At 44.1% G+C, this 24,496-nt stretch overlaps 2 protein-coding genes across 2 annotated transcripts; one reads left to right on the top strand and one right to left on the bottom strand.

Annotated features, from left to right (window-relative positions):
- Nucleotides 1–438: 438 nt before the first annotated feature.
- UBE2L3 (ubiquitin conjugating enzyme E2 L3) lies at nucleotides 439–15,226 on the bottom strand. Its single transcript, XM_088532332.1, has 4 exons — nucleotides 15,129–15,226; nucleotides 7,325–7,420; nucleotides 3,165–3,351; nucleotides 439–1,261 (listed from the first exon to the last, which is right to left on the bottom strand). Exons 1-4 carry the CDS (start codon nucleotides 15,153–15,155, stop codon nucleotides 1,107–1,109), a joined length of 465 nt encoding a protein of 154 aa, XP_088388458.1. The 5' UTR covers nucleotides 15,156–15,226; the 3' UTR covers nucleotides 439–1,106.
- Nucleotides 15,227–18,026: 2,800 nt separating this feature from the next.
- Nucleotides 18,027–22,836, top strand: LOC148593090 (peripheral-type benzodiazepine receptor-associated protein 1-like). The gene is made up of 3 exons (XM_088532263.1): nucleotides 18,027–18,689; nucleotides 18,753–22,298; nucleotides 22,810–22,836. Exons 1-3 carry the CDS (start codon nucleotides 18,027–18,029, stop codon nucleotides 22,834–22,836), a joined length of 4,236 nt encoding a protein of 1,411 aa, XP_088388389.1.
- Nucleotides 22,837–24,496: the final 1,660 nt, after the last annotated feature.

Here is a 24,496-nt window from a genome sequence, read left to right on the forward strand (position 1 = left end):
CAGCTTATTGCTTCTCCTATGCTGCTAGCATGTTCAGTAAGAACTGTACAGGAACTGGGGGGCAGCGGGAAGTGGCACCCCAAGACGCGGGTGTTGCAGATCACTCTGGTGGAAAAACACTCTGGGGACTGACGGTGCTGTCGGATCTAGGATTTAAGTTTAAAATGGTCATTTCCAAAAGATACTTTTTTTTTTTTTAAACTCCAAGACCAGTTTATTACTTTGACACCTCTTGGTCCCCATTTTCTGAAACTCTTATAACTTGGTTGCAATGATGTTCTGTGCAATTTTTCCTAGCTACTCTGCACATGTACGAAAAACAGGAGTGAAGGAAGTTCACAATCACATTCCACTATCACTTGCTATGGATTTTTTTCCCCAAGGTTTTCCAAAAGCAGGACATAAGCCGTATTTTAATTCAATCACGCACACAAAATCTTGGGTTTCCCCGTTTAATAAACATTATTGTGGTAACATCAGCCAGATTTACATAAGACCTGGACATTATTTCTGATTGTTTTTTGTGGGGTTCATCTGTTTTTGTTTATTATGTTACAAACTGAAGTTAAGGGGAGCTTGCAATGCAAGTCCCACAAAGCACAGTGCAACATTAAAAGAGAAAAGTAAACAAAACTGCCAAACACTCAATCATTTTCTGCCAGAACTGGGATAATTTCTCTAAGACATCAGTTTGGGGAGGGGAAAAAATTCAATGAAGAATTAAATGAACTCAAGATAGTGGGAACTGCAAAGGAGAAATAAGAAATGACAGCCATAACCTTCTCAATTTAAGGGCAGAATATAAGTCTAAGATATTTTTGATAAATTCTGACAAGAAAAAGAAAACAGCATACTTTAAAGTATATTGAAGCAGTGATTTTTAAACAAAGAAAGCAGAACTAGAACATCTTAAATTTTTAATCCTTTCTTTACAGGTTACCTAGCCCACTTTTGATTAAGAAAACTGTAGAAAGTTAGTAACAGCCACAAGTTAACACCGAGAGGTGGCACTTGTCAATTTTCCATAGAGTCCTGCTTTACGGGGTGTCTCAAATGCACTGCTCCGATCTTCTATCATACGTTGCTGACATCAACTGTGTCAGATTTTAGTCCACTGGTCGCTTTTCACCATATTTCTTTGTAAACTCTTCAGCATTCTTACAGAATTTTTTACGGTCCTTAGAGTATTCTTCAGCTAGGTCAGCCCGAAGGGGGTGTTCGGGCTGGGGATCATTCACCAGTGCTATGAGGGACTGGATTACTGTCAAAGAAAGTATAAACATCGTCAGAGACTGACACGGTTAAACTTCAAAATCAAGATGCAAGCAAAATGCCTCAATAATAAGAGAAATAAACCGTACTTAAATACATCTCTATAGATGTAGGGTCTCTAAGGAGCGGCCCAAGACATTGCATAAACAAGCTCTAGCAGCACGTCAAGCTTTAGTTGGCCAAAAACTGTGACTGACAACGAGAAAAGAGACGTTTGAAAACTAAATCAACCTCAGTACAGACCACAGTGCACTACAAAGGCCTAGGAGGCAAATGAACTGAAGATTATTTTTCAGTGCAAAGGAGTTTTGGAGAGAGAGGAAGAGGCTGTTAGCATTTTGTTGTAGCTTTCTGCAAACATGAAGTAACAACATCAGAAAGTGAGACAACTTCTTGAAAAAAACAGGAAAAAACAGACAGACGAGAGACTGCGAAGCAGCTCGGGTGTAAGTTCCACAATATCTTGGTACCCAGGATTTGTTCCAAGTTCTGATCTTAAAACAGCTTTTCTGCCCTCTCAGAGGATTTTGCTGCTCCTCAGTGAGAACTGACTATTCCCCACGTGCACAGAACGGCCTCAGGAGCCGCAGCCGGGGCCGGCCCGCGCTGTGGGGCCCTCCTGCCTTCCCCCAGCTGCAGAAGGAAACACAAACGCGAGCACAACGATGTGTTTATAATAGAAACCTTCTACACGTTACTCTAATTTCTTTTCTCCCAAGGGTCTGTCTCCAGTATAATTTGAGACAAACTAACCCCAAAGACAAGACACTCGCTCACCTATTCTGAGTTTAGAAGGCTCATTTTGCCTCGCCCCTACTCTTTACATTCAGCCACTTGCTCTTTTCCCAAGCAACTAAAGGAATTTTCTTATTTTGTCTCTGGAGCAAGAAGATCATGCAAACTGTAATGAGTTTTATTAGTACACAGTAAAGAAATCCTAAGTACAGTATGGTTCACTGTCGGGAACACAACTCAGCTGAACAAACAAAAAAACCTTAAAGAGGGGTCTGGAAGAAGGATGCATTTTCTCTTGCAGATCAAGACTCTTCAATGCCACTCCAGCTTTCACACTGGACTAAACTCTGCTAATTTGTATTCACAATATTAAAAAAAAACCTGCATTAAAAAATAGCGGACATTCTTGCAATAATTACAATAAACATTTAATATCTAATTACTTGCATCCTCTAGAAAACATGAAATTTTCAACACAAATATTAACTGAAGAACACAATAAAAAACTATTAAGAACATTCTCAATCTGCCCAAGCATCCAATGAAATATTTTTCTTTAAAATATTTAAAATCTTATCCAAAGATACGGCACATTGTAAGCTCCAATGCAGCCATCTTCTAAGAACCAAAAGTTAAATTATGTTATGATTTGGGTTTTTATTTATGATTCCCCAGATACTCCAAACCAGATGTTGAGTTTGCTACGCCACATTGAACAGATTATAAAAACCAATAAGCCTTGAGGTTTAAGACTCTCTCTTCCAAACAATCAGAAAGGTACTGAACACCTCTGGTTTATAAATCACTGATTTAAAAGAAACACAAAATACACCCCATTATAAGAACCAGAAATTATGTTTTTCTTCTCCTTTAACACACCAAGCACACTGCCTTAAACTCTTCAGTCATTAAGAGCTTTGGGGTTTCCTGGAAGCAGAAATGTCACCACAGCAGATGCCAAGAGCGAGTGTCACTACCTCAGAACCCAGTTTTGTCACTGGATCATAAGAGCTGCGCCCTGTGCTCAAAACGTGTGATTCATGATGCAAACCTTAAACTACATAGTAGGACAGATGACCAGCTGCACCTGCTATTAGCTCCAAACACAAAATACAACGTTTCTCAATATCAAGTTCTTTCTCCACATGGAGTCCTACCTTGGTCAGTTTTGGTTGCTGGCTTCCAGTTTTCAGCACTAATTACTGGCAGACAGACCTGCCCCTTTTCATCAATATTAGGGTGATAGATCTTTGTTTTAAATGTAATCTTCGGAGGTTTGAATGGATATTCTGCTGGAAAGTTGATTTCGATTCTGAAGGCTCCTTTGTCATATGGAGGATTGTCCTGCAGCAAGAACACAGAACACCTCAGATTTGGCACATTCCAATGGATACAATTTAAAAAAACACTCGCCACAGACTTCAATCTCTCAAATGACCTTGTTAAGATCCTTTTCCCCAACACAGATTATCACGTCTGTGTGTCAGGAGACATCACGACCAGTTTGCTAACGGAGAGGCAATAAAGCTCCTACAGTCTCTGCGTTCCCCCTGCCGTCGTTCCGAACGTCGGCCGACATTTTCACTGCTAAGAAAGTGCCCGATCCCATTTACTCCAGACTCAGAGTCCTTTCTAATAATGATTTTAATTCCTAACTGCATATTCCAAAAGCATTCTAACACTTGCCGACGTGACAAAGAAAATTGGTATCTCTAAATCTAGTTATTTTGTGCCTCACAACATGGTGGTACGAACCGAAAAACAACTTGATTTGTCAGATTACCCCACATGTTCCGAGAACCTTTTTGCTCTAGCTGACTGCAGAAAAAATTGCTGAGCAGTCATTTGTACTAAAGATAGATATTCACTGCATCTGCTGATGAGAACATGCTGAATTTGTATGCAGTTTTAGCACCAGCTCTTATCAGATCACTTTTGAAGGAATATGATGAGAGGACTGTGAAGCAAGCAAAGTAATTCTTCATGGTGAAACATGAGGAAAAAGTGATGCCCAGCATCTCATTTAGGAAACCCGTTTGGCTATCAATATTGCTTTAAATGCTTGGCTGTAACTGTAAAAGAAAGCTAGAAGAAAAATAAACTATTGCTACTTCTAAAGTTTATAAGAACATCATTTTGCACTGAAAACAGTAAGTATGGCATGAAGCCTTTCCAAAAACTTGAAGTAGGGAACAAAAATTAAAGGATGAGAGTTTCCAGTATGCACAAACTATAATCACACACTGTCTTCATCACCAGACTACTGCCTGCAATCAAAGCCATTTTGTAAGCTGGAAGAGTTCATCAATATGGGAGGCAGGGGAATTCTATTGAAATGTGATTCAATAAATAATTTCACATTTTAGTTTCAGAGGGAAAAGTTTGCTTGGATGTTTCTAAATAATGCTACGCAAATTTTGCAGCTAAAGGGAAAAGTGGATTAAAAAAAAGAAAAAATCACTCCTCATCCAAGCAATTCTAGGAATTTGCAAGTATTTTCTTAAACTTTTTGGTGGCGCTGACAAGTTAAGCAGCTGCTGCCTTCTTCTCTCACTGCTTACTTGTTCTTACCTCCATCACATGCTCTAACTTGTGAAGATGTTCAGTGAATTGATAAGGGAATGGATCTGGCTGAAAAAATGTATGCGTTCTGCTCAGTTCTTTCAGTCAGGGCAGTTCTTCAGTACTGTTCAACAATGAATTTAATTTAAAATGCTGCTAATGCATTGCTCATCATTTCAATGGAAGAAAAAGAGCATATTCAAGCAATTAGTTTCCAATTATTTTTGTTGTATTTACTCTGACACTGAAAAGGTGTCAGAATTGCAGAATTACAAATTCTGTACAAATTACAAAAGTCAGAATTACAAATACAGAAACACAAACAACATTCGATTTGTGTTTACCCAGAGTATTTCCACTGTGCAAAAGCCTGTCTATAACAAGTGGATTTAAAGTGAGATGAAATTTTCAGAACAGCACAATGAGGACAAGAAGCCTGGAGCAGAGAGTCTTGTTTTGGTGTTTAAAAGATACATCATTTGTTTGATTTCAAACTGCAGAACACAAACTACTTTATTCCACAGTTTAGACCAGGAAAGCAAGCTGTATGGCAACCACACATGAAATGACAAACTAGCTCCAAATTGTCTTTCAACTGAGCAAATTCTTATGCTTAAAAAATAAGCATTGCTCTGAAGGACAAGATATACGCTACCTACAACAAGGAGAGCAACATTTAAAATGGTATCTTTCAAAATAATTTTGTATGTGCATTACCAAAAATATTAGCCATCCTATCCCTGAAACTTTCATTAAAAGGCTGGCCAAAATAACTCACAGTTACAGAGTTTAATAATCAGGAATTGATCTACTAAAATAAGAGTAATTTCTCATCAAATCCTTAACAATAATATTTTTGAAAATGGACACAACATGCAATGTTTTAAAAGCAAGAACTCAGCATAAAAAAATCAGCTTGTATCTGCCAGTTTAAAATCAACTCTAGCAGTGCAATAGCTAAAAGAATAAGCTAAGAAAGGAAATATCATTTATAGTGTATCCTCAAAATAGTAAACCATATTACTCTTCAAACAGGTACATCAGTTAACCTTCTTAAATACCACAATAAATAAAGATTTCATGAAAAAAAAATCCCTCTTAACTACACTGAGAGTGAATTTAAGGCTTAATTTATGCCCTTGTAACATGGCATAGTATAAATCCAAAGGTAGGTATGAAGTATATGTAGGTAGGTATGAAGCACTGCAGTGCTATTTGTAACACTCATGATGTCCTGAACCTCTGCAAACACTAACCACAAACTCTGGAGAGCTGAAACTTTGTTAAAAATAGGTGCCTACTTGTACACCACTAATTTTAACAAGAATAGCTAAGTATTGGGGCATTTTCCTTTTCAGAAAGCTTGTTAGTTTTACCTGCCTTACACCACTACAAAGTAGTATGACAGCAGTAAACTGCTACACACAAACCATAAATCTCAGAGTGGCCTATAAAGGGTATCATGTATCAGCTGTGTCAAATTTTAGTGTCAAATTCTGCTCCCTTTGTTTGCAAGAGCAGCCTCAAAGCACTCAAAGCCGTTACTTGAACAACTCTAAGTCAGCAGAGTAAACTCAATCTGCTGGTCTATGGCATTTCAAGTTCAGAGGCCTAGCAAATACCTCAGTGGAGCCTGCATGATGAGGATTTGCTCAGGATTTGTCTTCAAACAGCAAAGCAGAGGCACTGTCGAGTCAGTGCTTCAAAGCTGTACAAAAAGACACGTTTACATAGGTCTCCCTCAAGGCACTACCCAAGAAAAAGCAGGTGACCTACTAGCATAACTTCCATGCCACAGATTTAGAGGAAGGTCAGGCAGTGAAGTGAGCACAGGACATGTGAAAAGAGAGGTGAAAATCCCAGTGGCTTCAGCCAGGAAACCAACTGACCAGATTCTTCCTTTAAGCACCGTGTCACTCAAATAGGGAAGGATATCTACTTCCATTAAACATTATCTTAAAAAGTTGTAGCATTAATTCATGCCTTACTAAAGAGACCTGCTTCACAGAGTTCAGTTCGGAAAATCCAAACCTTTTCCTTCCATCCAACATTTTTTCCAATGTTGAATTTTGTCCTTGAAATAAATCTAGTCAATTAGAAAGAAAAATCTATTAAGAAGTAAACATAGTATTTCATACGTGGAGCATTTTCCTACGTCGACACATATCTGGCAGCTTTAGCGTGGTGCAATGAATAACAAACTGGACTCGCTTTCCCTCTCCAGCACCTTGGGGCATCCTGAGGCCGCAGCCTGGCCGCCCGCAGACACAATTCTGCACCACAAGCAGGGAAGTCTAGAGCCCCTTCCAGTTGCCTACAGGTTTTGCTTCACACTACTTACAAGAGATACCCAGGAACATTATCGGATTTTGATAAGGCAAAACACACAAGACTCCCAAATGCAATGAGACAGGAAGATTACGATATTTACCCAAGATTATACAAGGAAGTCTAAAGACACCAAGGATCCCGTGCACGACTGCACTTCACTGCCCAGAGCAGGAGATCCTGGAGAGCTTTAAGGTGCCTCAGTACCCTCTATAGAAACTTACGCTGTATTTATAAACAACTGGCATTTGCAGACAGCTGTAACTGAGTGTCAGCTTCATAATACAAACAATTACTTGTCAGGATGTAAAGATTACCTAATATCACCTAGTAGTGATATTAGATACTAGTAAACTGGGGATTTATGATACAAATGATCTCCATTTCATTGTAAAGCTCATTAGAATAAGCAGTAGTCTGTACTCACAGGAACAATAAGCCCTTGCCAGGTCAATAAATTAGCTTCATCAACCTGGATATTACGGAAGTTTTTCATTCCACATTTGCGGATTTCTTCAAGCTCCTGCAAAGCAAACAAAGCCGTAAGTGGAAATTAATGACAATTGTGGGCATTATGTTCATATTTATTTATCAAAATGCTTGGAGAGGTCATCGCAGGTTTCTTCAACATTAAACAACTTGTGGTTTCAGGAGTTGCAACACACACAATTAAAAAAAAAAAGCGAGAAGTAAAATTAACTGAGGCAGGATATTAAGACAATGTTGTTATTGATATGCCACAATGATATCAAAATACCTTATTCATAAGATTATAGATAAGTATTTCTACTTCTATTGTGTTAAAATCATCTTAGATCTGGTATTCAAATCAGTGTCTTTGGTAACAGATCTTGATAATTCTGTGAAACACAGACATAAAGCTCATCATAGGACTTCTCCACATGTGCAAATTAGTGGTTTAGAGGATTTATTTGTACTACATTGTTTATTCAAACACACTGATAAAGTCACTGAACAGATCTATTATGTCAACTGAAAACTAACAAATTCCTGCATAATCAACTTAAATCAATGCAAAAACAGAAAATTACTAATCTAAGCCAAAACAGTCTTATTAGATCAGTAACTCAAGCAGATGCATCCCTCTGCTTCCTCCCTCAGAGCTAATAGTATTATAAGCATACCTCTCTTTACAGCTGTAACCCTCTGGAATAAAGAAACTACTTGTATGAAGTAAACAAAACATTTCTATCCAGAAACCACCAGTCAAACCATTTTTGATCATTCAGTGATCCAGAAATCACCAAAAAATATAAAGCCTATTTTAATACTTAAAAGAATGTATAAGCAAACTGTAGCAAGTGCTTTTCCAAGTCTATCACCCTGAAATCATGAGACCAAAAAGCAGCACCTGAAGCTCCACTTCTTTTCCTAACAACAGTCCTTTGCTCTTTATTTAAGAACCCTGTGTTTAACGTAAATTCAAATTCACCCACGGTGAAGTGTAAAACTTGCCCAGTGCTTTCTGAAGCGAGGCCCACGCCGGTGTGTCCACTCACACCAGGAAAAGGGTTGCTGATGAGCACTAGTGGTGCCCTCCACCAGCACAATGTTCCACGGGTGGGTGCAACTGTGCTTGCAAAATTGCACTTCACATTATTATGGTAAAATCACCAGCTACAAGTAAAAGCAATATATACTGGAAAAAGAAAAGACAGTTTCTCTGGTACAGGTGCTCTAGTGTTACAGAGTTTTGCTGAAACTGTTTTATGTTTATCATAGATTAAACCTTTCCACACCTCACTGGGAATGTTTTAATACTTTCAGTAGTCTCTCGCTTAATCCTAGGTTCATGCAAAAATGTGAGATCCCAAGGGAACCTGAGATTTCCACAGGCACAGGAAGGAAAAAGAAAAATGACACGTCAGGCTGGCATCAGAGGCTGAGCTCCCAGCCACCCGCGCCGTGCAGGCGGGACAAGGCTCATTCCCACAGCAGGACACTTCAACCCATCCAGTCGGTAACCTTATTTATCATAAAAATAGGACCTCACTTACAAGCACTGAAACTAAAAACACACACGTAACATCTGGCTTTGGATGCTCAGTGCAGAGCATCAGCTCAGCAAGAGCCTGACACAAACCTAGACAGAGCCGAGATCATGACTCTGTCAAACCTGCCTTTCGAGGGGCCTGATTTCACACATACAGAGCTTTTAAGTCCTAGCAAAGCAGGACTCTAGAGGGGATAAAAGAAAAAATTCCATTCCACACTAAATAGAAAATAATAAGAATAAAAACTAGATTAACCAGCACACATTGAAGCACGAATAAACACGTATTACCAGTGCCTTCCTTCTAAAACGAGGAAAACTCACAATTTTAGATATTTTCTAGTCCCTGTGTTAAAAACATATTACACGTACTGCAGAAAAGCCGCTATAGTGTCTCAGCGGGGATCCAACGCCCACGAAGTAGCTTTCATTGCATATTCAGATGCCAGTATTACACAGTTCCTGGTCCAGACAAAAATTCAGCACACACAGATAAAGGGTGGATTACAGGTCTGTAACTCAGGCATATTATTAAATTAATAAAATAAATTAGTAAAATGTGGCTTCATGTTACTAGAAAACTGAACATTTACATTTCAGAAAGCAAATTCGTACTAAAATACTGCTTTGCGCACAGCGATGCTGCCATTAAGAAATGCAACAATCCAGCGCAGGAACCATCGCAAACTAAAACTAAAGAAAACTTCAAATAAATATACAAATTGCTCCCTTGTTTCCCTGAAGCTCATGACACACAAAGGGGAATTAAAGAGTCCAGAAGACACTGCATTAGGCAGCAGGCAGAAAGCTAGCTCGAGCCTTCTCCCCATTTAAAATGACGCGTGGAGCCTACGCGAGAATTTGCTTTCAAAACCAAAAAGCGGCAACTACTGCAGCGCATCGTGACCACGTTCCCTGCCTCCTCCCGGGCCCTGCTGCAGGAGCTGCCAAGGGGAAAGCAACGGATGGGCGCAGAGGGGCAGCTCTTCCCCCAGCACAGCCCTTGGGGCACCATTTGCTTCCACTGCCCCAGTCCTGGTGAGGTGGGTGAAGCTAAAACCACCACTTGAACGCGCTACGGGAGTGACGGGGGTGCTGGATACCTTCAAACAGCGCCGAGATTAGAGGTTAGTCCGCATCTAGCGTGGGCCCGAGCAAGTCTAAGGGACAAAAATTACTTATTAAGCTAAAGGGATGTGGTGCAGATATTTATTTTAAAATAAATCTTCAGAGCCCAGGCAGGCAGTAAATAGATTAGTTCCTATTCTTGTCCTCCACTCCTTAATTTTGTTAAGTAACGTAATTAGAGGAGCACTGAAGGAGTCTAACTAATGGTTACAATGCTGAAGTAAGAATTTCAGTCAATATTTCATTCCCTGCTCTGTTATCAACCTCGCACGTGACCTCACTGCACTGTTTTTCCCACTAATAAAATCAAAATTTCTCCCTATTTCATGGGGCTCTCTCGGGAACACGGCATTTGTAGTTTGGCCATGTTCAGATAAAGTGTTACCCACAACACACAAAATAGAGAGGACATCGTTTCGGATGTATTTTCTGATCTTTAAGTAGAGCATTGAAGGAGTAATAAAAATACACGTCATCTTTCTCTCATATAATCAATAAGCACTTACAATTTTGACTTAGAATACTGGGTAATAATTTGTCCTATTCATAGCAAAAAAAAATTAATGTTTGAAATTAAAAAGTAAATGGCATCATCTTAAAATATAATAAATATTTCAAAAGGCATTTCAGCCATTACAATTGTAACTAAATCCATGGTTTCTCTGATTTTCCAATCATTCCTAGAATTCCCAGTTCCTGTGCATTTATGACATTTCACACAACGCTACAAAAAGCTGACTTTGGACACAATCCTGAAACTGCTTAGCCCATACATCATTCAAATTCTGATACTTATCTAAAAAAAGGCTACAAGCTACATATGAAAAAAAAAAAGTGAAGATAAGTACTTGCAAGAGCTTAATCCAAGAATTATGGAAATAACCATAAGAGCTCATATCAATTACAGTAAAATTCTGCATTAAGCCCCAAATGCTATTAAATGCACAATGAAAATGTCTATAGAAATAACTCTGAACTGAGGCTATCTACTGTTTACAGTCTATGTTTACCTGTTTACAAACACGTCCCCTAGGAGAAATGTGACAAGTTAAATAGGCCCCAAGACAGTGCTAGAAAGCTGCCCAATTTCAGTTCTGAATCTCATACACTAGAGAGAAATGTTAACAAAAAAAAAGAAAAAAAAAAAGAAGAATGTAAACATTCCTAGATTGATTATAGCTCTTGTAAGAGCTATTACTAAGTTTCCACTGAGACATTACAATCCTGCAAATCTACATGCCTTTTATTTGCTGAGTAATTCTCCTTTTTGGCAAAGTATCTCCATTTGATCTTTACTCAAGATTTTTTTCTTAAAACTTTGATTTTTTAAAAAATCTATTCTAAATTCTGAGTTTTAAAAGGAGAAAATGAGTCACACTGTATTGTCACTTCTATATAAGGACAACCACATACTACTCAAAACCAGGTGAAATTCCCATTTCCCACATTACTAAGAACCCACGTTCGGATCGCTGTGGAATCGGGAGTTACGTTGCGGATGTGGGAGCAGTCGTGGGCTCACGTACGCGGGACGGCGCTGCCGGGTACGAGGGCGACGCTCGGGGCACGTCCCTGCCATCTACCAGAGCCTCCTGGGTGTGGCTTTGGGCTTGCATTTTATCACGGAGTTCAACAGTTGCATAAATGTTTAACTATGCAATTATGAAAGCAGAAGGAAAACAGTTAAGATTAAAGTAAGTATCTATATACTGCATTTCATCCACGAGGAGCTGTTTACTCTTTAAATCTATTTTCTGTTCGTAATACTGAGGACACTTTTTAACACTCACAAGAAAAGAAAGAGAAACTCGGTTTGATCGCCCTGAGGATCAGCAGAGAAGGAAGTAGCCCCAAACATGGGACGCGACACTCATCTTGAGCAGCACTTATACAAACACATATTCAAACCACAGCTCAATACCCAGCAGATTTTTGCTAGGTTAATAAAGGGAATTGGCAAGCACCATGTATTACTACTCTCAGCTACCCTCTGCTGCTCCACATGTCATTTTTGGCTTTTCAGTGCAACTGAAGTGGAAACTGCTTGCTTTACACTGGTAGGTGGTGACGATGAAATGAATTTCATCAAGTCTCCTGGCACTTCTGGAGATCTGTGTTCTCAGTCATACCTGTCCGGAGATTGTAGGTGTTTGAGAAGAAACGGTCAGGAAGCAGTTATGGCAAAATAACTCCCTCAAGGGAGAAGGTTCCTCTACTTTCCTAAATAAAATCAAACCTTTGTCTTGACCTGTTTTTCCCTAAGACATTGTCCCTAACAACATGTCCTTGACAAAGACAGCTTTATTCCCACCTCTCACATTTCATGAGGAGTTGAGATCTGACAACTGTGGCTCTTTTGGTGTAATGGTGGCTCATAAATCAAAATCCCACCTCGAATGTTGTAGGATATAGATATCTTGCACAATCTGAGAGGGATATCCGCTCCCATTTGTGGGATGGAAACAATTTTCTACTGGAAGCAAGCACTCCTAGGCAGGCAGCATGTTATTATGAACTTACTACATCCAGCTTCTCGGTGCCAATGTAATTAATACAAATAAGCTCCATGACACGTGCCCAGAGAAGAATTCCAGTACTTCAAAACATGCACAAAACTTAAAAAAAAAAAAAAAAAACCTATTTTCCTTATGTGACATACAAAGGGATCAAAATATATCCTCATTTATTAAACTTAACATTTGTCTCAAAGACAAGACAGTTAATACTTATCCTAAATTATTTCAATACTCATGCGACAAAACAAACAAAAAGCTCCACTTCCTTTAATCACTAATCATTCTATAACCCTGGGAAAGATGCATCAGACTCTTCTGTTGTAAAAAACTCCAGTAGTGAGAGACTCCCAAATGCCTGGTGAATTTTCCTCTAGAGCTGTGATAACGGTAAGGGGTTGATACACGTCTGAGTTAGGACCTACAAGGCTGTAAAAGATCTTGCTGCAGGAATCCGGGTTGCATCATCAGGACTCCGGTTCTAGGCTGTTCCTACCGAGATGAATGGCAAACTCGGAGCACGTTGGCTCGGCTCTGCTCCGCAAAGGAGGCCTCGTAGCTGCTCGTTTAGCAGCCTCTACAAGTCACGCCGTGCGGCACCTCACAGCTGTCCAGTTTGCTTAAAAAAAGGTCATCATCCGCTAACGTAAGACAACAAAAATGAAAGTAAAAACGTTAAGAGGGAAGTTATCAAGGTCTCCTTCCCTCCTACACCCCTCCCTCTGAAAAGTAGTTACCACACTAGTTTCCTAAAAACGAAACAGCTCAGGATGCCAAAATATTAATGATATTTCATTAAAAGATCGCAGCACTAATTGTAACATTTTAAAAATAGAGCATGAGCTGAGGAGGGGAAAAGGTACCACAAGTATTAAGGCTAATTTCTCATCTTCTAGATTTTAAACATTATATTTTAAGCTGTTAATATAAGCATTTATAAATACATTCTTCCATTTCCAGAATATTAGTGATGTGCTTTAGAAGAATTAATGAACTTTCCAAAGGAAGCAGAAAAGCAGGGCATACAAAAAGATAACCTAAATGGTAGTTTGTTACCTGAAACAAAGGGCAACCTTATTTGAATACGAAGCAACAGATATGTTGATGATATGACATTAAAGCTATGACAAAATAATAACAATAATAATAAAAGCTAAATGGAGAAGGAGATAAAAAATGAATGCTGTCTCATCAAGATCCTTTGGCACAGTTAAATGCTTACCCCTCATGATTTTAAAAACATATGAATGACTCTGCATACAATATATTCTAGTATTAACATTTTAGTTTCTAATGAAACACACATTTAAAACAACAAAACTAGCCTTAGAAAAACCAAGTTGAACTACTCTTGTAAATTGATTAAGACATAATGTTTAACTATCTATCTGTACAATTAAAGAAACTTAACTTCAAAGCTGCTACCTACGTACCCCAGTGAAACCCCATCGCTAATAGGGGTCCACACGCCTGAAGCCAGTTGTAAATGTAACACGAGTAACATGTAATGAACAACCTTACCAGAAGCACCTATACACCTGTCAAATGCTAGTGCACGGCTGCGTGGCACCCGCTGGGGCCAGGATTCCCAATAAGGTTAAGAGGCTGCCGGGCAGTGAGGGGGCTTCCCACCGCACCAGCCTGTGAAGTTCACTGATTTATGTTATAAGCACTTTACATGCACATACCATAGGCTACAGCCATCGAATTTTACAGATGACTAAATTTTATGCCACTAAGCGCGTGCGTCCCAGGCAAACCCGGAGCACTGAGTCTGCGACATTAAACGGTAATAATAGACTCGCACATAAAATAACTCGCACACTTTGGGCACCACGGTGATCGCTCTCCTCTCCAGCAGCATCTCGTTCCCAAAGGAAACAATGAGGAGGACAAGGGCTCCAGCCCAAACCGTATTTTAACATAAATTATAGGTGCGCTTCCCCAGGAGCGGACACCCGGAGCCGAGTTCACGTTTGAAAAGGGGCCGGGGGAGCAGGGAAGGGCCGAGCGCGGGGACGGGGCCGCCGCGGCGCCGGGCGTGGAGGAAACTTGTGACCCCAGGTCCATGTTTCACCGCGATAACCTCCTCCCCGCTCGTCACGCGCGGGCCGCCGCGGGAGGGGGGGCCCTGCCGGTAACGGGGCCGCGGCGGCGGCCGCCCCGTCCCGCCGCAGAGCCCCGGCGGGGACAGCGGCGCTTCCCCCGGCGCGGCCCTTCCTCTTTGCTTAGTCACCGCGGGAGCCCCCCGAGCGAGGGGGCGGCGGCGGCGCCCCGCGGCGCCCCCCAACCCTCCGCCGAGCCCCGGTGGGTGCGGAGGAACCGGGGCCCGGGCCCCCCGCGGCCCCGCCGGGCCCGGGCGCGGCGGCGGCGCCCTCCCGGCCGCGGCCTAGCGCCGGCTGCGGCCGCTCCGCCGGCTGCGGCGCGGGGGGCTCCGCCGGGGCCGGGCGCGGGGGGCTCCGCCGGGGCCGGGGAGCCGCCGCCGCCCCTCTCCGGGCCCGCAGTGGGCGCCCGAGGCCGGCGCCGCCGCCGCCAGGTGCCCGCGGGCCCGCGCGCGGCGCGGGGCTGCCTGTTACCTTCATCAGCCTCCTGCTGGCCGCCATCTTGGCTCTGCTGCTGCCGCCCCACAATGCATGGCGGCGGCGGGCAGGGCGCTCCGCGCGCCGCTTCCTGCCGCGGCGGCGGGGGCGGCCCCTCCGCGCCCCGCGGCCCCTGCGCCGCGCCCGCCCCGGTCCCCGCGCCCGGCGGGGCGTCCCGAGCCGGGCAGGGGAGACCCCGGGCAGCCCCCGGTAGCAGACGCGCCCCGGGGCGCCCAAGCGCGGGGCTCCTCGCCGCGAGCGGGGACACGGCAGGGAGCCCCAGGCCCAGGGGACGCGGCTGCGCCCCGGCCCGCGCCGCGGTGATCCCGCATCGCACCCATCCCGCGTCCCGCGCGGGCCGGGAGGCTGCGGGGGGACACGACTGCCCCGTGGGGATTGATGGAGGCTGCAGTTCCCCACGGGCCTTTCCGCTCTTCCCCCGAGCTCCCGCTGAGGCTGCGCCCCAGCCCCATCCTCCCTCGCTGGCCGCCACCACCGTTAGCGTCAAGGTGGCAGCCAGAGCCCTTCGGTGCCCAGCATCGGTGTCTGGTGTCGCTTCAGCTGCCCAAGGATGTCCGGGACATCTGCACCGGGCTGACAGAAATAGCAGGGGATGCGAGTGACACCTGATGACCTGCAGGACACATCCAACTTGGCACGAGACCTCGGTGTTTAATTACCGCTGCTGACTGCTCTGCCCACGAAGCATCCCACATCTCTGCTCGTGTCTCCGGCCTTGCTTCCCCTCTCCCCAGCCCTTGCATCAGTTGATACGTCCTCAGCTGATTTCGTACCTGGCAGATGGATGCATGAAGAAGCTGCTTTTAGCACCTGGAAATGTCTAAGCTTCAAAGTGAGCTTTACTGACTCATCTGCACCTGGAAAGGTGGATGGGCCTAGTGCAAGAGGCTTTCAAAAACTTGTAAGAATGCAGCAAATCCCAAAGAACACGAGTTCTAATACACTCTGTTTTATTATTGAGTAGCTATTTGATAATCAATATTAATACAGTGCTTTCTGATCCAGAAACTCAAATCGACAATTAATAATGAAGCAAGCTATACAGTGTCCATAGGAAGCAAGTGCTCACCTACTTCTAATGAACAGTTTAAAATAGTCTTTGAAGATGATAATATAGTTAGTATTACAATAGTTTTATTCTATTACATATTTAAAGATTATTGCATCCATTTCACTCAAGGAAAATTCAGGTTAAATGAAAGAAGCACAAGAGCCCAGCAGAGCAGATCCAACCATGTGAGCTGGCGGCCAGAGAAGCTGCCCATGTGCTGGGCAGGCACAAGGCACAACCAAGGAGATGCTGCCGAGGGGCCGCGCGGCTTCGTGACGCGCTGCTCAGGAGCGATGCTGGCACTACACACTCAACAACCCTGACGTCTAATTAAAGGGCTAGTTGAAATTACATGACTGAAATTTAGAAATACCTAGATCTGATACCATGGTAGCTTGGACAGCTCCTGTGACTTTTCTTCCAGATGTCTACAAAATTGAAAAAAGTAAACTGCTCAGATATTATCTGGATTTCTTCATTTGCCAAAACTCTATTCTTATCCTTGTCTCCTATTTACCTGACTGCATACTTTTCCACTACCTCCATAAGCCTTTATTATCTGAATATCTCTTTTTCTTTTCCTCCCTCAAAATGTACTTGTTTAGGCCTGTACTTGCACCAAGACACAGAAGTTCCATACACAAAACAGCACAGGGCAATCTGAATTTGCTATCTATAAATTAAATCCATGATTTTTACAGCTTGTAGAGGAGTGTCAAAAATATCTCAGATAATTACTAAGATAATCCGCATTTCCTTTGACAAGAAAAAATACCACCCACACTATAACTAACAATAGCCCAACCAGTTCTTAAGAAATCATTGTTGAGTGTAGCTGTGTTCACAAATTGCCACTTAACGTTGAAATCCTTTGTTATAGCAAGGTGTTTGAGAAGTTTACAAAGAACTGGGAATATTTCACATACTGTTTCACTATGTCTGGGATCGGACAGATACGCAGTACTGGGTCTGCCAGGCCTGTTCTGGTCCGACAGGGCATTTCTTCCTTTCAGGACTCCTTAAATAGCCCGATTTGTAAAATACGGACAGAGTTCAGAGCGATTGTAAGTCATTCAAAACACACCGCAAGAACCTACCTGCAATCCAAAGGGTGAAGTTCATCTTCAGGAACAGCCAAGACAAAAAAAAAAATAATAATTCGTATCTTAAACCATTATATGCCTTTCAGTGGGAACTGTTAAAGATGTTTTAGGTGAAGACAAAATTAACTGATTTTCACTAAGACTTGCCCAGTCTGTATTTCCATGCATTTCCCTACAAATTAAAACTTTTATTTGGGTTTCCTTGTGTCTTCAGTTTCTCAGATCTCTAATTACAAACATTTCAAAGCAATGACTTATGTATCACGACAGTTCTTTGTTTTGTCGTGCGCATACCTAGTATGAACTCGTTTTCTTCCCCACGTTCGGTGTGTCATGCCCATCGCCACATGGACTCTCAGCAGTGCGGACACGTTTTGGCTGCAGCATTTCCTGCTTATGGGAAGTTTAACTGCAGCAGGTTCCCCTCCAGCAGGGAAACCCCAAGCCCACGAAACACCAGGGATGTGCCGGATTCCCTGCTCGCCAACGCGGCGTCCCGCTCCCGCCACACAACCCTGGTGGCCGCGAGGCTCCCGCCGCCCTCCCCGCAGCGCCGGGAAGCGGCCCGGGGAACGCGGCCGAGCGCGGGACACCGCGCGCTGCGGGGCCTTGCGGGCGGCGGGAGAATGAAAGACAACGGGTCGGCGGGAGCGCGGGGGGCGGCGGGGGCGGCGGCCCGCGCGGCCGTTGGCGGCGGCCCGCGCGGCCGTTGGCGGCGCCATGACGCGGGAGGGCGCGGGCGGCGGCGCGGCGGGCGGCGGGCGGCCCTCGCCCCGGCGGGGCGCGGCGCAGCCGGCGGGCAGCCCGGCGCCGCACGACGAGCGCCGGCGGGCCGAGCTGGAGGCGCTGCGGGCCGAGCTGGAGGGCGAGCGGCTGCGCTCGCACGAGCTGCGCCGCCGCTTCGCCGCCGAGGCCCGCGAGCTGAAGGAGGCGGCGGCGCGGGAGCAGCGGCGCCTGGCCGAGCGCCTGCGCTCCAAGTGGGAGCAGCAGCAGGCGCGGGAGCTGCAGCGGCTGCGCGAGCTGAGCCAGCGGCAGCGGGCGGCCGAGATCCGGCAGCTGCTGCGCTGGAAGGAGGCGGAGCTGCGCGAGGCGCAGGAGCTGCTGCGGCGGGAGCGCGACGCCGCCGTGCGCCAGGCGCGGGAGCTGCAGCGGCAGCTCGCCGAGGAGCTGGTGCGGCGCGGCGGCGGCGAGGCCCGCGGCGGCGGCGAGGCCCGCGGGCGCCTGCAGGACGTGCTGAGCAAGCTGCGCTGGGACACGGACGGCGAGCAGGCCGCGCGCATCCGCCAGCTGCAGAACGAGCTGCAGCTGGAGCGCAGCCTCTTCACCAAGTACATCCTGGAGCGCTTCGACGGCGACGCGCCCGCCTCGCCCCGCGCGGCGCGGGCCGCCGGCCGCAGCCCCCGCAGCCTCCTGGGCAGCAGGACCCCCCGGCCCTGCTCCTGGGAGAGCCTCATCACGGCCTGCAGCCCGGAGGGCGAAGGGAGCCGGGCTCTCGCCAGGGATGGCAGCCGGGTCAAGGCTCGGTTGGTGCAGGAGGAGGAACTAGGTCAAATCCAGGCAGTGCTCGAGGAGAGTGACAGCCCCACAGTGGGGCAGTGGATGATCCCCAAGGGTTTCAAAGATGCCCCCCTCCAGGAGGAAGGGGACAGCATGGAGTTTCTGCCAGAGGCTGTGGGGGAAGACCTGGTGCTGCAGTGCCTGGACTCCCCACCTGAAGGGAAGCCGGGCACCCCGGGGCCGGTGGGAGAGGGGAGCGTTCAGAGAGCGGGGCAGCAGCAGGATTGGCGGCTCGACAGCAGGTATAGGGAGCTGGTGGAGGAGAACACCCACCTCCAGAGCGCCCTGAAGGACTTGGAGAAGAGATGCAGTGACCTTCAAAACAAGAACTGCCTTCTGAGGAAGAGAAGTTTCCCAGAAGTGCGGGAGCAGGTGAAGAGGCTCAAGCAGAAGAACGCCGAGCTAGCGGTCATTACCAAGCAACTGGAAGAAAGATCCCGGCAACTACATGAAACCAATCTCAAGGTGATCAATACTCCAATACCGCTGCCCATCCAGAGCTCCAACATGGAACTGTGCATGAAATCGTATGCTCAGCAAAGAGCTAATGAAATGAGAGAACATGCTAGAACTCTTCTGGTGAAGGATAAGCAAATAGAAATCTTGCAGAAGAAGTTTTGGGAACTTCAGGCCAAACTGGCTGCAGACAAAGAGGGCTCATACTGTCTCAGCTTCAGTAACTTAAGTCATTTGATGAGCAAATCTCAGAGAGAAGCGTTATGCTCACAGAGACAGATTGCAGTGAGGAGCCTAAAGGAATCTCTGAATTCCTCCAAGAGTGTTCAAGATGTTTCTTCTCCAGTCCGTCTAGTAACAAAGACAGTGGCAACAAGCATGGATTCGAGCTTAGATAGCTCATCTTTGTCAAAGGAAACACAAACAGAAATTACCACATTGACAAAAGATTCCGAGTCATGGGAATCACTTTTAGAAAGTGTGTCTGGGAAGTACGAAAACACCATTTTAAGTACAGATCAAGTCAACAAGCAGCAGAGAGACCTCTACTTGGGAGCAGAGCTCGATAAAAGGCTTAGGCAGCACAAAAACCTAGAACAAGAAGTTTCAAAAACGCAGAAGAGATGTGAAGAGCTAGAAGTGCAGCTTACGGAAGCGATGAATAAAAATGCCAGACTTGCTAAAGAAAATTCTCAACTCATTGGGAAGACGGAATGGACAGAAAAGGTTCAATCTGAAAACACTGGTCTGAAGGTGAAACTAACAAAAGTGACAGAAGAGAGAAATTCTGCCATCCAAGAGACAAACCATCTTCAAGCCAAACTGGAAAATATAGAGCATGAATTGAAAGACATGAGAAAAATAGCAGAAAGAAAGCAACAGCTGGAGAATGAACATGAGGAAACAAGGCTGGCGCTACAGAAGAAAGAAGAGGAAGTCAGGCATTTGCAGAAGGCTCAAGGAGAAGTAAAAGCTGCACACGAAGAAGTCATGCGACAGTTCCAAGCCCAGGTGAGAGAGCTAAAGAATCAGTATCAGAATCAAACTGAACAATATAATGTGTTATCTCAGGAACTTGAGCAATTGAAAGTAAAAAAATCCAACCATATAATTTCCAAGCTGCCACATGTCACATGTTTTTCCACAACAACACAGACCTATGCAGAGGATGCCAATGATCTTTGTTGCAGTGAAAATAGTTCTGACACATTTGAGAAGCCAACAAAAGTCCTAGAAACCCCAACAAGTACCGTGAAATCTGATTCCACACCAGACAGTCCTAGATCCTGCCATATGTCAGAGGAGGACGCTGTAAGTGAGATAGAAGACTCAGTAACAGAAAAACATTCCTTAATTCTGGAGTCTTCAAGACAACAACCAGCAAAGCTTAGAGTATTTCTAGCTCGATATAGCTATGATCCTTACGATGGCCCTAATAAACACCCTGAAATAGAGCTTCCTCTAACTGCTGGAGAATACGTTTATATCTTTGGAGACATGGACGAGGACGGTTTCTTTGAGGGTGAACTGATGGATGGCAGAAGAGGGTTGGTCCCCTCTAATTTGATAGAAGAAGTTTCAGATGACGACCTGATGATGACTGCGCCTCCAGACCCAAGTGATTTCTTGCAAAGTGCAGATCATGAAGTGAGTTTTTGCAGCAGAAGTGATCACAGTGGGGGAAAAAATGATGCTCTTGAGGAAGGAATCTGTGTCAGTGGGTTTAATGACAGGGCAGGAGACACAGAGATTCCTCTTAGTCATGCAGCCATACCTTATCCAAGAAATCTCACACTAATGAAGCAATTTGCAAAAAGTGTTGTTATTGGCTGGGAGCCTCCACTCGCGCTAGGTGTGTGGGAGGAGGTGCAGAACTACAGCATTTCTGTAGATACTGAGTGTAATTTCTGTAGCCAGAACGTGAGATTTAGTTCTGAAACTCAAGCAGTGATTAAGGACCTAGACTTAAAAAATAAGACCTACCGAATTTCAGTTCAAAGCGTAACAGAGAAAGGAAATTCAGACAAGATGCAGTGTACCATCCTCGTAGGAAAAGACTTTCATATAGCTCCAGAATGTTTGAAACTTAGGAGCATCACTCCTACTTCAGCAGAGGTGACTTGGATGCCAAGCAGCAGCAATTATTTGCATGCTGTGTACCTTAATGAAAGGGACTGTGACATGGCAAAGCCAGGTGTCTACTGGTACACTTTCCAAAGCTTGCAACCCAACACTCAGTATGAAGCAAGAGTTGAAGCTTGGCCTAAGGATACGAAGTGGCATCCTCCCCAGAAGTCAGGGCAAAATTCAGCAACAGTTAGGTTTGTCACTCCATCTGCAGGAGTACCTCATGCTCCCCTTGATGTTCAAGTGGAACCTGGACCGTCAGTAAATTCTTTGCTTATCAGTTGGCTACCAGTTACAATCGATGCTGAAGGATCTTCCAATGGAGTGCAAGTTACTGGTTATGCCGTTTACATCAACGGACAGAGAGTGAAGGAAATTTTATGTCCAACAGCTGGAAGTGCCCTGGTAGATTTGTCCCATTTAGAAGTATTCCAAGTATCTCCGAAGGTTTCTGTGAGAACTTTGTCTCCATATGGAGAATCTGTTGATTCAGTGCCAGCTGTGATTCCTCCAGCCTTGTTGAATGCTCCCAGCTGCTCCTGCCTGCCTAAGTCTACATCTGTAAGACTGACACCTGCAAAGCCATATGAGGAATTCCCAGACTTTCAGACTTCAGCCCATAGCACATCCTCTTTCTCCTCCTCACAGGTAGCAAATCAAGATGCCAGACTGGCCATTCCCTTCAATGATAACGGCTGCGATTCTGTAACTTCACCCCCAATAAATGCTTCCCCAAATCAGTTTTCTCCCAAGTCTAGCATGATGCATGGGCTTACCACATTGCCACTGAAGTCAAGCATTGCAAAAAATGAAGATGATAACACATGCTTACCAACTCATCAGCAGGCAGAAGTCAGCCCTCAGTCATCAAGACTTGACTTTTCTGCTACATGGCATGAAGATTCATTAGGTTTTAGGAAAGAAGATTTTTTTGAGGATGTTCAGAGGAATAAGACAGAAAACCTGTGTGTCCTCAAAAGCAATTTACTTGAAAATCTGCCAGTCAAAAGCAATATGAACAAGTCTAGGACGGTTCATTATGTTGATTCTGATAACAGTTTTGCTGAATTTTCAACTGCTCAGAGAGATGCTAAGGAAGATGATGGAGCTTGTTTGAGCTCTATACATCTATATTTTAGTCAGCTTGAACCAGAGAATGTTAATTCTAGAGACAGTGGAACAAATCAGTTATCTGTCCAGAAAACCCTATATGATTCTACTGATAAGAAACAAATAGAGTTACCTGAAGAAATCTCTAGTGTGGGGCAATCTAAAAGGGATAACGAAGAAGGCTGGACATCAAGAATGGGAAACTGGAAGTCATATTATCCCAATTATCAAAGCCATAGTTACGCTCTTTCAGATATACTGGAAGAAGAAGAGGGCTTAGATTTAGGTGTTCAGGGGCTAACTAGCATAGAGACTGCAGGTCATAATAGTTCTGGCCTGTAGGAATCTCCAGCTTTTCCTTCTCAGTAGCTTGGAGCAGAGAGATGAGCATAAAGGCAAGCACTGGCATCTTTGTTTTCCATCCCAGTCTCAGAAATGATCGATAATGACAGTTTTGGAAGGGTATTTGTGACATTTTTTGACTATGATCCCACCTCTCTCTCTCCCCCCATTTTGATGCAGCTGAAGATGATCTGCCATTTAAGGAAAAGTGAGTTATAAATGAAACAGGTGACAAAGATTCTCATAATTTTTGTAGAAGTGAATACACAGGAAAAGCAGTGCATAATGTAGTGCCGGAAGCACAGGTGAAAAAACAACAAAGCGAAACAACTGCTAAGACAAAGTTCCATCACTTAAGAGGTGATTAACAACAATAAAAACCCAATGAATTTAGCAGAGCAGAAAAGAAAGGGCAGTTCATCTCATGGAAAACGTGGCTGGAATGAGTGAGAATCAGCGAGGGCTGCACAGAGCTCGCTGAGCCGAGATGCGGAAAGCAAAGCTGCTCTCACAGCACTTGGGGCTGTGCATGGTGCTTGATTTTACTGCAGGGAGTTAGATCCACAGGGAGGCCTCATCCTTCCCAATTCCTGAAAGGTTCTCCTGGAAAAAAGGAGTAGTGTTAACGAACCATTTCTTTGCCATCTTAAGAAGTATTAAATAGGCATTTGTACTGTGCGTATGCACACGCTGATGCTTCACAGAGGAGTCAATACCAAAAATGTTCTTGTGCTAAGACATGAGTTGTGTAATGTCACCCAGCTACACGTGCTCGAGAAAACACCATCTTTGCGCAGATTTTTAAAGGAACGATACTGTGTGGTTAGCACTAAGTTGTCCAGTTTTGCAGTGATTCCATCCGTATATGGGCGTTCACCTGCACTGAGTTATATCAGGTCACTTTTTGTGCACTTTGTATTAAGTTTTTGTCTTCTGGAGCGAATTAAAACATCTCCTTCATATAGAGTTGTTTCCTGGAAACAAACTGTTTCACTTGTTAGCCTGTTAAAATATTTTTTTCCATATTTAAATACTTACCTTATTTCTTGTGTATAATTGATTGACTATAAATACTGTGGAGGGTAGCTTGGAGTTACAGCTACGCAGAGAGTATTTTTAATGTGAATATTCAAATATTTATTTATAAAGAATATTATATATGTTTAAGATATTTATTTAGACTAGTGGAAGGTTTACTCTTTTTATAGTATTAATAACTTCTTTGCATATTTCACCTTGTCTTATGGTATAAATTTTGTTCTGTGTTTGGTTTTTGCAAGTCTCACTGTTGGAGATAGCTTATTTTTAAGGAAACTTTTATTACAATAAGGCATTTTTTTCCATATTTGTCTTTGTCCTTTCACAAACAGTGCTTTTAAACATGTAAAATCCTAATTAAAATTATTTTGTTGTTGCTTTCCATTTAGTTCCGTGACTGACTGATAAATTAATCTCTGAGTAAGGAATTTTGCACGTTTAAGGTGATCACCTAGCGTGGTTTTATCCACAGAGTTTCAGAGTGCCTAATTTGTGTCGTCCATAAATGCTTGGACAGCTGCAGCCAAATTATAGTATTTAAATTAATACAATCCAAGGAT

Source organism: Tinamus guttatus, unplaced genomic scaffold, assembly GCF_059628265.1.
Source record: "Tinamus guttatus ecotype Peru unplaced genomic scaffold, ASM5962826v1 Tinamus_guttatus_pri_ptg000459l, whole genome shotgun sequence".
Classification (NCBI taxonomy): Eukaryota; Metazoa; Chordata; class Aves; order Tinamiformes; family Tinamidae; genus Tinamus; species Tinamus guttatus.

Coding starts and splice junctions, on each gene's coding strand:
- UBE2L3 (XM_088532332.1), bottom strand. CDS start 15,155: ATGGCGGCCAGCAGGAGGCTGATGAAG. Junction 3,352..7,324: donor GGCAAGGGCTTATTGTTCCT/GTGAGTACAGAC, acceptor TTCTTGCTGCAG/GACAATCCTCCATATGACAA. Junction 1,262..3,164: donor AGCAACCAAAACTGACCAAG/GTAGGACTCCAT, acceptor TTTCTTTGACAG/TAATCCAGTCCCTCATAGCA.
- LOC148593090 (XM_088532263.1), top strand. CDS start 18,027: ATGACGCGGGAGGGCGCGGGCGGCGGCGCGGCGGGCGGCGGGCGGCCC. Junction 18,690..18,752: donor CCTCGCCCCGCGCGGCGCGG/GCCGCCGGCCGC, acceptor TGCTCCTGGGAG/AGCCTCATCACGGCCTGCAG. Junction 22,299..22,809: donor CAACTCATCAGCAGGCAGAA/GTCAGCCCTCAG, acceptor ACGCTCTTTCAG/ATATACTGGAAGAAGAAGAG.